The 13236-nt window shown below is 45.6% G+C and overlaps 1 protein-coding gene across 7 annotated transcripts in view; it reads left to right on the top strand.

Annotated features, from left to right (window-relative positions):
• The window catches only part of ERI3 (ERI1 exoribonuclease family member 3), a 129371-nt gene that overhangs the window by 60893 nt on the left and 55242 nt on the right, over positions 1–13236 (top strand). For all 7 annotated transcript variants that reach the window (XM_039238646.1, XM_039238650.1, XM_039238648.1 and 4 more), the window contains one exon: positions 6475–6547. In XM_039238646.1, coding sequence (XP_039094577.1) covers positions 6475–6547 — 73 coding nt within the window. The remainder of the gene's footprint in view (positions 1–6474; positions 6548–13236) is intronic.

Here is a 13236-nt window from a genome sequence, read left to right as displayed (position 1 = left end):
GGAGGTGGCCCAGGCCATGTCTTCTGCCATGATGCATCTTGCAGGTGAGACAGAAACTAACCGCTTTAATAAGTAGGAGGCTTGAGCATTAATTTTTTATACATCAGTGGTAGCCAAGTGAGTGAATTCAATTATGAGTCTGCTTTCTGTCCACCCTCCTCCCCCCAATGTGGTGGTTCACAGTAGAGACTAAGGAACCTGTTGAAATGAGAAACCCCTATTTCCTGGCTTGACCCCCTCACTAATTCGGGTTAAACTGCTACACTGTTGCAGTGGTGACACATTGTGCCTGCCTCTGTTTGTACAAGAGGATGCGGTGGGGAAGGAAGGACCAATTTACGCAGAGATAAAGGTGTCGCGGCAGATAACTAACGTCCCAGCCTTATGCCTGCTCTCATTGTAGCTCAATTTGCTCCGTTTGGAAGCCCAGCCTTCCCTTCTTTCTTCCTTCCCTCCCCTCGCTCATATTTTACCTCGATGCCACAGTGTAATGATGCCCTGCGTAGTGGGGGAGGAGATAGGCACCTCTGGCTGACAGCCCTTCCCGATAACCAAATTCCAGCCCATCCATCACTAGCTACTCTCCTCAACTTGAGGAAAAGTGATCTTGAAAGGCGGGCCGTTTATCACCCAGGGTCTGTTTATCTCCTCTGGTGGGGGGGAACGGAAATAGGAGAGACAAAGAGCTGTGTCCCCAGCTAAGTGCTGCCTTGGCTGGGATGGTTTGCCCATGCTGGATGCAGACTCATCACACTGGCTGTGGAGGCTGTGACTAGGTACACCTCCCAGAATGGGAAATGGGACCTTTCCTGAAGCCTAGGAAATATGGCAGTTCTGAAACATGGGACAGCCAGCAACAATATTCTGCACGCATGTTCGTTTCAGAATGGGCTGGCATAGAGACATGGACACAAGCCCCACTGCCCCTCATAGGTGGCTCTTTGGCAGCAGCGTCCATCTGACTGATTGGCTGGGACTGTTGGCCTACCCTTCCCCAGACGGGACCTCCTACCCTTCCATGACGCAACTGTGACTTTAAAGAAGACCAAAGTTTCTCCCTGATCTTCCCTTTGCTCCTTAATACTCTCCTTCTTCTACATGTCAGATGTGCCAAAATAGTTTGCCCTTGCAGGTGAGCAGTGTGTGTATCCCGAAGCTTTTTGACACCAGGACAGCCTGCATCACTTCAAGATCCGGGTCTCACAGCCTTTACAGAGAGGCAGAAAGGGATCACGTATGGCTCTAGATTCAGCTGGCCTCCTGCTCTTTAAGGGCTCAAGTGTGCTCAAACTGAGAGTTACATGTACCTCCCTTATTTGGAGTTACCCCTCAGATTTATGGAGAGAGAAAGGCACTGAAGGGATAGTGTGCATAACCTTTGCTAGCGCTGGTGCCTGCACTCCTGCTGATCCTGGCTGTTGGTGTTTGCCAGTCTCTTGGTCAGACCTCCATGGATGCTGCTGGCCTCCTCAACTCAAGTCCAGCAGTTCTAGCAGAGCCCCCCAGCTCTGCTGCAGCTAATCTTCAAAGCTAAGCTCCTGTTCACAAAGGCTTCATCCTGCCTCTACCCGTTAGCGAGGGTGGTGTTCCCTTAATGAGCTAGTCCCCTGCCTTGGCTGGCGCCGAGCTGGTCACACCTGTTTGCCATCAGGGCTGTCTGGACCCAGCCCAAGCACTGGGCTCCAGGTGGTGGGGCTGGATGAGGGGTGGGGTAGGGAGGGCCGGGTTCCTTATGCTTTGTGCCCTATGCTTGTTGGGGAGGGGGGGAGGGCAGTTCCTTACACCCCTCTTCTTCTCACACTCTTTCTAAGTGGGGCAGGGCTCTCTGCTTTCTTTTTTGTTTAGAAAGAGTAATAAGGGAGTTTGAATACTCCGTCTTTTCTAACTCCTGCCTGGATAGAGTAGCAAGGAGCTAGTAGTCAGGCATCTTTGAGGAGGGTTTGAGGTTCCGTTCTGATGACCCTAGGGGCCCAATGTGATAAAAAGCAGTGTCACATGATAAATGCTGGGGGCAGAGCCCCTCTCTAGCCCTAGGTCTCATAGTATTTGGAAAGTGATTATATCCCTCAGTTTAGAGCCCTGGCAGGGCTGGGGGGCCCTTCCTTAAAGGGGGCCCCTTACATTCGTGAAGCCAAAGGAAGTTTCGATTTGATTGAAAAAAATCTCATTCCTTTTTATGGCCTGGACATAATTGGCTCTTTTCTATTGGCCATCAGTGATGTCATTCCGACCCTCATAAAGAAGGGGAAATCACACCTGTGGACTCGGTGCATAAAATTTCATTGGGCAACAGTAATAAGCATGGCCAGATGATGTTTGGGCAGTTGAGGAGTTCTGTGCCCAGTGATCCCAGCTGCATGGAGACCTGGGCACCATAAACCTGCCTGCACGTTCATGCCCGCAGGCTAGTCCAGGGCCCACTGCCAGTGGCTCTTTTCCTGGGATCAATAGCTGGTGGGAACTCAGTGTTGAGACCCTTTGTGCCAGGGGGACTTTTGCCCTTTTACTTTCCAAATTAGTGGAACCATGTACCCACTGGTACCCACTGAACCTAGCCTTAGGCTCCTAAGAACCTTTGACCCAGTTGTGACCTTGAGCAATAACCACCATGCTACTTGCCTCTCTAAAGTCCCAAACCGTGCCTTCCCAGGGACTATAAAGAACTCTTGAGAGCATGTGCATGACTGATGCCTTGTGCAGACGGCTGAGATCCCATTTCTAGCTCTCCCTTTGGCTTGTGAGATTGAGCAAATCCTTTTCTTCTCTGGACATCAGTTTCCTATTTTATGTAGGAATGGCTATTACTCTGACCTACCTTTCTCACAGGGTTTCTCTTGGTGCTCTCTAAGCTGGGTAGGGTTCTGTCTTAGAAATGTGTAGCTGTCTTCACGTGAGGCATCTGGAATTTCAAGTTCTGGCATTTGGCTCTGTGGCTCTGTGAAGATGTTCCTGGACCCTGCTACATTTCTAGTTCTCATGTCTTGGAGTCATAGGGCTAGGACCACCCACAGACTGGAGGGTGCAACAACCTGAATGCCTGTGAGTCTGCAAACTGCATGTGTATCTGCAAGTGACTAGAGCCTGAGTGAGAATTACAGTCCCATTCTTCTCTGCTTCAGTCAGCCATGGGTACACACAGCACTCAGGGTTGCTGCTGAGCCATATCTGCAGCTGACTATCCAGTCTGCCAGTCTGGTCTGTCTTAGATGCAACCCCTCTGGTATATGGGTCCTCCTCCAAGAGGATCAGGCAAGATCCTATTGTGCTAGACCCTTTCTACTGGGGTAAAAATGTCTACCTTTGAAATGTTGCTGAAAAGGGAGCCTCCTTCCCACCCCACCCCTGCCACCAGGGCTAGCCACAGCCAATAAGATCCACGTCATCTGAAAGAATCGGGATGCTGGGAATGGCTAAGGGAGAATATGATAGGTGGCCCAGGTTTCTTGCTTTTTCCTGACCAGTCCCCTTGACCTGTTCCTTTGCAGATTCTGCTGCTTCTGGTTGCCCCCTTCACTCACAGGCTTTAATGTGATTTTTCAAAAACAGCTGAGCTCAGCAAGCATTTTCACAAATAACAAGGATAAGAACATGAAGGAAAACTTGAAGGAAATAAGAAAGTTATCCAAACAATACCGTTCTCCTTAGGCAACCACATTTTAGCTCCTAAGGCTATCTTTCATCCTTCAGAAAGCTCGCCTAGTATCCTTATATTCTTGGTCCTTGGTTCCCACCTGGAACATGCTACCTGGATACTCCCTAATCATCTTGGCCTCAGCCAGAATTTCCATTCCAGGAAATTGACTGGTTATAGTTAATGTCCCTGCACCACCTGCATATTTGAGAAGAACCTCCTCTTGAGGTAAAATATCCCAGGTCTTAGAAAAGGAAATCCTTACTATATTGCCTGAAACATGGGGATCAGTGTCCTCTCAGTGTCTGTCTAATAATGGAGTAATGGAGGGAAGACTGGAATGCTCTGGAACTTTCTGGGGGGGGAGGAAAGTCATCTTAACTGGATTCTTACTGCCAGACTTTCTCACAAAAGGAATTTATACTGTGGTCTCCACTTTCTTATCTCCTACTCACTGTTTAACACATTGCATGCTGCCTTCTGTCCCCACTAATCCATGGATACCAAATTCATTGGGTTTTTCTCAGCTGTCATCTTGCTTGAACACTTTGTGGCATTTGACACTAATGTAATTTAAGCTCAAAAATCAGTTGTATATATGTTAGAAAGGGGAAGTGTGCATCTAGGTTGTTTAGGTTGACCACAGGTTGATGTAAAGTCAGATCAAAAGAGTATGTGTAACTGTGGGTATCTGATACCCTGAAAAAGGTCCAGGGACCCTGCCCTCTAGAAATGAGGGCAGGTTGTGTGAGTCCTGACTCATGGCACATTATCTCCTGTGCAATTGTGTAAGGGACCTCTGGGGGAAGCTTCCTGGGCCCTCAGTTCCTGGGAGTATTCTGTAAAGAAGAGATGGAAGTCTCATTCTCTAAGTTTCTAAAGACTCATGGGTAGAAGTTACAGAGACAGATTTTAGTTTAGTATCAAAGAAGGATGTTCTAGAATTGAATGAGTCCAGGGTGCCTGGGTGGCTCAGTCAGTTAAGCATCCCAGGTCGTGATCTCACGGTTCATGAGTTCAGGCTCTGCCTCGGGCTGTGTGCTGACAGCTCAGAGCCTGGAGCCTGCTTTGGATTCTGTGTCTCCCTCTCTCTTTGCCTCTCCCCAGCTCATCCTCTCACTCTCTCTCATTCTCTCTTTCTCTCTCTCTCTCAAAAATAAACAAACGTAAAACATTTTTAGAATTGAAGGAGTCTAAAATTAGAGCTGGCTGCTGCATGTAGTGGGTTCCATATGTGTGACAGTTGTCTTGTAGGAACGACCTGGTTTCATTTTAGCTCAGTGGCACATACGAGACATTAGCTTGGGCCATCTCCCACCGTACTCTTCCCTGCTTGATCCACTCTCATGGCTTTAATTTCATTTAAATTACATTAATGATTCAGCAATTTATATCTCCAGTCCAGACCTCTCCTCAAAGTGGATATCCAGCTGCCCCTTCTAATATCATCCCACGGCCACATGTCTCCTAAACACTTTGAACTCAGCAGATTTTGAGTGCTTACCATGTGCCATGCATGTATTCAAAACTGTATTCTCCAACTTGTGCCTCCTTCCAGTGGTATTTAGAGGTGAAGTAGTAAGCGGTCCACTGTGATTTGGGCAGAGAATTTTAAAACAGTAATAAAAATGACTAAATACCAGTCTGCTCTGGGTGTCACATATCCTCTCTATGCCCCTGCCTCTTTCTTTGTGTCTGACTCTGAGTAGAATGAAACTAGCCATGCCACCAACCTTTGAATTGGGCTCTACCACTTCTCATTGGGCCTTGCATCCCACTTGGTTGCCAAGGCCTCCTTTACATCTCTTCTATCTGTTCCTTGCTCATTATCTTTATAGCTATTGTCTAGTCTCTGAGTTACTGCCCAGCTTTTTTAGTGTATTGTTGTGGTCCCCAGAAAAATCTTTGTAAATCACAACTCTTCAGAGACTTTCTATTGCCTATGGCCAAGCTTAGTAAGAAAGTTCTATGATCTTTCCAGCTAATATTTTTGGTATCTTCCTCCATCTTTTCATGTACCCCAGTGCTCCAACTTAAGGCTGTTTAGTCTATTTCTTTTATTGTCCATTCCATTGAACAAATTGTGAGCCCCTTATAGACAGGGGCTAAGTCTTAACTTTTTGAGCTCTGAGTGCCTGTTTATTATTAAACATCAATAAATGTTTGGTTGAATGGATTTATGTGGGTACAACATCATATCTAGAGGGAAAGACCATTTATAAATTACAATTTAAAGAAAAAATAAGAACAGGCTCTTGGTTTAAATTCTGGCCTCTTGTCCTTTTGCATGGTTTCTTCTCTATCTGCAGAAAGCCTATTGCTAGAGACTTAAGGGTGAACTGAAGCCCCTGCCCAAATAGTCCCACATGTTCCTTTTCTCTCTCCTCCTGTCTTATATCCCTGCGTCTCTGCTGTAGCAAAACAGCTAGAAACTGGTCCATTGGGGTGAGACAGACCTGGGTTCCTTTCTTGGCACTGTCAGTTTTTTACCTTTAGGACCTTAGGTAACCCCTCTGAATCTCATTTTCTCATCTGTAAAATGTAGGCAACAATACCTACCTCATAACATCGTTCTGAAGAATCATGTGAAACTCTAAGATCCTTAGCATATTGTAGGCCATCAGAAAATAGGAGCTGCTTATATTTTGAATAGCGTCTCCATGTTCTCACATTTAGATCGGGAGCCCAGTGTCCAGGGTGCTAAGGTGGGGAGCCTTTCTTGGGTAGGGTGGGACCCGTGGCTAATGGGATAGCCTTCTGAGGTCTATTTGCATTTCCTAGATTCAGACTCCATACCTGGGACATGGGTGTGCCCAACTTGTTTTCTTTTCCCTTTCTTGTAGGCTCCCGGGTCAGTGCCAGTACCTGGGCTTGCCAGTGGCGGATTACTTCAAGCAGTGGATTAATCTGAAAAAGGTACTGTGTCTGAGCCCCAGTTGGCTGCTTCCTCTGGGTTTCCTTTACGTCAGATCCTGTCCCCCCTTATTTTCTTTACTCATCTTTGTTCTCTTTTTGTTGTCATCGTTTTCCTTTTCTTTTTGTTCTGCTCTTTTCTCGACATCCCTCCTTCCTCTTCCCTAGTTAATATGCACTGTAAGGTTGTGGTCCTTTCTGGGAGTGGGGAGCTGCTTGGGGACCAGGCCGAGGGGCAGAGTATGATACTGCCCTATGTGGTATCATCCAGATATGCAGAGAAGTCCCAGTGAAGGAAATTTTCCAGATTCTTGTTCAGAACTGAATCACTGAGCTGAGCTGCATTTCCCTTAGGAGAGATGTGGTTCTAGCTGAGCCTCTGGCAAAGTTTACTTTTTTGATGTGGTCATGAGTGTGGTCTCTGACCCTGCTGAGTGGCCCTGGTTTCTCTGTGGTGGGAGGTAGAGTTAGCTCAGGCTGACTTTGATCCTGCATAGCCCCAGCAGAGCCTTGGTCATGTGAGAATGACTGTGCAAACTAGAGTCCAACTCCCTTTGAATTTGAGGAAGGAGACTGACTCTAATGCAGCACCAAGTACCTGGGGAGTGGGTGCTAGGGCTGTGGCTGGGAGGGACCTTGTGCAGCTATGAAGCTGGGGCCTAGCAGAAAATGAATTACCCAGAAAACTGTACTTCCCTAGTGTGTGCTATGCTTCCTAGGTAAGCAGAAGAAAGAAAGTATAGGAATAGACTCGCAAGATCTCTGCTCTGTTGGCATCCTTTCTCCAGGAGGCCCAGTCCACTAGGGAGACTCACACCCATAAATCCTTCTGATGTAAGGGTAACAGCCCTGGAGCAACCTGAGCGACCCCATGCTGCTGGTTAGCTTAGTGACTCCCAGGATATCAGAGAAAAGAGAACACACCAGAGATCAGAGTAGTGGCTCCCAGGGGTCCTTAGAGAAGAGGGAGGTCAGTGAAGGGTAAAACTAGGTATTGTGAGGATTTGGGTCCTGAACTGGGCATTAAAGGAAGGTGGAATATGGGTGTGAAAAGGAGAGAAGACTTTCCAGGCAAGAGGAACAGCATTCTTTTGGTGTGTGTATGGGCTTGAGCTAAGTGAGCATGTGGAAATAGTAGAAGAGAGTGACCTTTGACTTAGTTCCGTAGGTCTCAGGGCAGCCATTCTTTGTGGCAACATTGTGAATCCCTTTGTTGTCCCCTGGTACTCGGGTCCTTTACACCTGGTCCTTAGCTTGTTTGTACTTTGACCCTTACCCACCTCTCCAGCTCCTCTCCCTTGGACCTGAGCAGCAGCTACTTACTAACTTCCCTCTTTGGTTGGGGGACCAGGCTCTGTCCTACCTTCAGGTCTTGGCCTGTGGCCTTACCTCTTTCTGAAGTGTCCCCCATTTATCTTCATTGGGCATATTCCCTCTTCCTGAAGACACAGTTCAGGTGTCACCTCTTTGGGGAAGCTCAGCAGTCAGTCTCTTATCTTGAGACTCCTCGACCCTTTGGACATCTGTGATCTTTGAGTGTTGGAACTGAGTCCACATATGTTTCCTTGTAGACATTTCTTTTTTTTTTTTTTTTAAATGTTTTTATTTATTTCTAGGAGAGAGAGAGAGAGACAGTGTGAGCAGGGGAGGGTCAGAGAGAGAGAGGGAGTCACAGACTGAAACAGGCTCCAGGCTCCGAACTGGCAGTCAGCACAGAGCCCGACGCGGGGCCTGAACCCACAAACCGCGAGATCATGACCTAAGTGAAAGTCGGACGCTTAACCGACTAAGCCACCTAGGCGCCCCTCCTTGTAGACATTTCTATCTGGAGCACAGAGACTGAGGCCAGCTCCGCTCTGTGTCTGCGGTGGCCAGGTCAGGGCTAGGTATAGAGTATGTGCTCAGTGAATAGTTGATGGGTGGCTGACTGATCTTTGAGAGCTAGCTCCACCAAGGCCCTCTCATGCAGGGCTTGGCGGGGCTATGCATGAAGGTGTGGCTAGGCCTGCACTCCTGAGGACAGCATGCCAGCTGTCAGAGTGCATCTGAGGCTGTTTGCTGGCCTCAGCAAATGCAATGTGAAGGCCTGGCCAGGCGAGGCAGGCGCTGACCATGAACAATCGCTCTGTGAAGTTCACTAGAGTTTTTGGTATCTGGATAGCTCCCTGCCTCCAGGTTCCTTGGCAGAGAGGCAGGAAAACAGCTGACCCGTGTGTTAACATTGCCACTCAAGGCTACCTTGATGCTGCTGGCATTGGAGGCAGGCTGTCCTGAGCCTGTTCAGCTTGGTTCTCTTCCAGACTGTGCTGAGCCATAGAGGGGGAAATGGGTACAAGCGGAAACTGGAGACTCTGTTCCTAGTTGGCCTTGTGATTGCCTCTTGCTGAGTCAACTGAGCATGTCTAGGAAAAACAAGAGTGGCATGAGGAGAGTGGCATTAGAGGGGTCTAACCTCTTCTTGGCCTTCTAGCCACATCATGTTCCACCTGTGCCTCAGGACCCAGCAGGAAAGATGACTTAATTACAAACTCTGGGCCAGTCCTTGTCAGCAGCCATTCAAGACAGAGAGGCTTCAGGGCCCTGGAGGTCTGCAGGTCTGACCTTTATACTACATGACTTAGTACAGGCCACACAAAGATTCCTGCTTCCTTAAAAAGAGTAACAATAAGAGCAAGCAAGCCAGAGAGGTCATTGCCAGGGTTGCATGGGTATTATGCAATGTATTATTCTGTGCCTCCTTTACCCCTGTGTGACCCAGGCCTGGCTGTCTACAGGGCCCTCTCCTGTCCTTGATCTTACTCTTTCCTCCCCACTTTCCTTTCTTCTCCTCCCCTGCTCAACTCCACTAGCAGAACTTTGCCCATGGAAAAAGTAGGGGCAGTCTTGGACACCAAGACTTGCCCATTGAGTGGACTGGGACTGAATTCACATCCCCATACCTAAGGCCTCTCTTGTCCAGAAATGATGTGCATTGCATCAGGAAAGAACAGTTTTTCAGCAGCCAAGTTTCCACATCTCCCGCCTCCACCTACTTCCCCTGTAGCTGAGAGGAGCAAGCCAATGTTTGCTGACATTTGGAGTGTCATTGAATGATCTTATACTCTTATTGAACTGTCAGCTTAGAGAAGACTTGGGGCCCTGCTCCCAGCTCCCTCCAGGAGGTCAGAGCTGTCACTGAGGAGCCAGAAGAATACACACACACACACACACACACACACACGCACACACGCACACATGCATACACACATACACATGCATAAACATACACCTGTTTACTCATGTGAATGAATATACCCAAGTAGGCATACCCTAAATTGTACGTATGTTTCCATTCATACATATGGGTGTATATATATTCACATAGTCATCTTCAGAAATATATGGCAGTATACACAGGTATGAATAATATGCTTATACATATGTATTCATGAAGCATGAAGACACATGCATATGTATATATAAACATACCTATCTTCATTAGTAAATACATATTCTTGAGTGCCCTCTGTGTTCTAGGTGCTGTACCAGGCCTAGAGATATAATAGAAAAGATGGATATTAAATAATTCTAATTGTATTGTAAGCCCTGAGTCATGGCTTTTGATAGGGGGCCCTGATTTACAGGGTCAGGGTCAGAGAATGGTTTCCTGAGAAAGGGTGTCTCAGCTGAGATCTGAAGGATGAGGAGGAATTAGCTAAGCATGTGGCAAGGCCCTGAGATAAGGAGAAGCCTGGCAGTTTTATGGGACTAGAATGTAAGTGCCAGGAGAGTGGAGAATTTTTGTGTCCTCTGTTCACTGTTCTGTCCTCACCACTTTGGGTTTTTTTCTTTTTTTAATGTTTATTTATTTATTTTGAGAGAGAGAGTACGTACAATCTGGATGGGTCAGAGAGAGAATCCCAAGCAGGCTCCATGCTATCAGCACAGTGCCCAACACAAGGCTTGAACCCACAAACTGTGTGATCATGACCTGAGCTGAAGTCAAGAGTCGGATGCTTAACTGACTGAGCCACCCAGGTGCCCCTATCCTCATCACTTTGAATAGTTCCTGGTACACAGTAGATGTTGAGTCATTATTTGTTGAATGAATGACATCCCTGGAGCATAGTGAATATGGGAAAGAAAGGAGAGTTGTACAGGATGAAATTGGAGGGGGAGGCAGAAGCTTGTAGGTCACACTTTAGATTTTGACCCTTAGGGTAATGAGAAACTATTAAAGGGCACTAAACATAAGAAAGTTATCATCAGATTCACATTTTGAAAAAGCTCTTTCTGGCTACACTGTAGAGAGAGCTAAGAGTTGATATGGGAGGATCAGTACTGATTTCTCTTAATGGGGTTATAGCTGGCATGTTGGGATGGCAAATCACTGTATGGGCAACATTGCTGAACTTGTAGCATCTCTGTTCCCCCTGTTCACTGAATGCTAGTAATGCCTCTCTCCAAGTTATTGTGACTACCAAAAATACTCCCTCCCCACCATGTACACATACATTTCCAGTGGCCTAGACAAGGGTGGGAGTGAAGAGGCACTGTCCCCTGGTTGAGAACCACAGAATTAGACCATTGCTATATAGTCCAGGTAAAAGATAATAGTTATTGGGATTAAACTGATAGCAGTGGAAATGTACAGAAATGGATTGATTTTAGAGTGTTACATGATACAGTCAGTTCTGCTATAATGCAGCATAGACCTTCTTAAAAATCACCGTGCTATGAAAAGTTGTAATAAAAAATTGCAGTGAAAATGGGGTTAGGAGCACAATACTCAAAAACTTCATCAGTGACATATAAAAAAGATAGGAATCTAATAAAAATGGTAACATAATTTTACACATGTTAAATGGTTAAGAAATATGTAAATACTACAATAAATATCGTTCTCTACTTTGAAAAAACCCTGAGGTTTGCTTGGAAATGGGCATGATAAAGGTTGCAGCTTGGGAGTTATTATGAAGTGGTGGAAAGAGAGTTCTCTGGAATTGGTTGGAAAGTTGTAGGCAGACAGATGTGGCATATAATACATATGGCAATCTAGGAAGCTACTATCATTTGAAGTGTAAGTATGTGTGTATTTTGTATATTCTTAGACAGCTCTCTATAGCTGAGTACATTTTCCTGTGTTTATCTATATTGCTTATGGACAAAAATCACACATAAACAAAGACAAATTTTGCATTTTGCTTAACTGTTTCCTAATATGTTGACTGCATTGGAATGAATTTGCTCTTTCATCAAAACCAGTATTATAGCAGAACTGACTATACAGTAGACAGGAAACGGTGATGGATTGGCTGTGAGGGTTGATGATGGAGGAGGAAACCACAGTGACTCTAAGGTTTATGGTTTGAGCAACTGGGTGAATTGAAATGAATGTACTGAGGTCATGGAAGAAGGAGAAGTTTGCCGATTAGAAGATGAATTGGGACATGCAGAGTTTAGATGCTTTTCAAACATTCTTCTGAAGCTGTTGAGGAGGTAGTTGAAATAAAGATCTGGGATTCAGGGATAAGATCTGGCTAAGAGGTACAGATTCAGGGGAACTATTGGTATATGAATGATCATTGAAGACATGGGAATAGAGTGTACAGAATGAGAAGAGAAGAGAGCCAAGAATGAGCACTGAGAAATACCTACACTTGATAGATAGAGGAGGAAGAGTCAAACATAAAGAAGTGGTCACCGATAGTAGGGATAAAAGTTCTTGTTTATTGATTGCATCTTGTATGTTAGACCTGTGTTGTCCAGTATAGTTGCCACATGTTTCATTTTATTTCAGTTTCATTAACTTAAATGTAAACACACTTTCTTGAAGCACTTTTAAGTATATTTAGAACAACCTGGGTTGGTGAATTTATGTTTTCAAGTGTTAATTAACTGTTTAAAATCTGAATACAGATCTAGTATTTCTGATGAAGATTTAACATTTGAATTGAGATGTATTGTAAGTGTCAATTACACACTTAAATACAAAACAGTTCATTAATTTTTATACTAATTGTTGAAATGATTATCTGTTATTTGCATATCTCTATTTTTCACATTTAAGGTTGAGAAAATAGGCATGTAGTGTTGATGAAACTTGCTCAGTGTCCCACGACGTGGCAGAGGTAGAACTTAAATTTAGTTTCGCCTGACTCTCTGTGGTAAGGAGAGTAAACAGGGTAAAAAGGAGAGAGTAAAGAGTGGTAGAGAAGAGGTAGAGCAGGAGAGTGTGGTGCCATAGAAACCACAGAAAGAAATTTTCCGGACAAGGGGACTGGTCATCTCGCAGAGAGCCACATAACAGAAAGACTGAAATACAGGCACCAGACTGAGACACAAGGACCTTGGTGTCCTTGGTGAAAACGCTTGGTGGTGTAAGAGGGACAGGAGCCAAATTGGAGTGAATTGGGGAGTAAATGAGATGACAGAGAAATTTTAACCTTTTCAGAAATGTGGCTTTGAAGGAGAGAGAAAGGACAAGAACTGTGAGGAGGCAAGTGTGGGGTTGAGGCAGGTGGCATGTTTTAAGATGGGAGATGTGTGTTTGTTTGTAGGCACTATTAGAGAAGGAAAGTTTGAAAATACAGCAGTGAGAGATGTTGAGAGGAGATGGGATAGAGAAAAAGATGGAATAGAAATTGGCTCTCTACAGGAGAAAAGATCCCCTTGCATTGCGAAGGGGAGGAAGATGGGGCAGTAGATGCAGA

This window comes from Hyaena hyaena, unplaced genomic scaffold, assembly GCF_003009895.1.
Source record: "Hyaena hyaena isolate Hyena2069 unplaced genomic scaffold, ASM300989v1 scaffold_144, whole genome shotgun sequence".
In the NCBI taxonomy this organism is placed as follows: Eukaryota; Metazoa; Chordata; class Mammalia; order Carnivora; family Hyaenidae; genus Hyaena; species Hyaena hyaena.
This window is presented reverse-complemented; position numbering and strand designations above follow the sequence as displayed.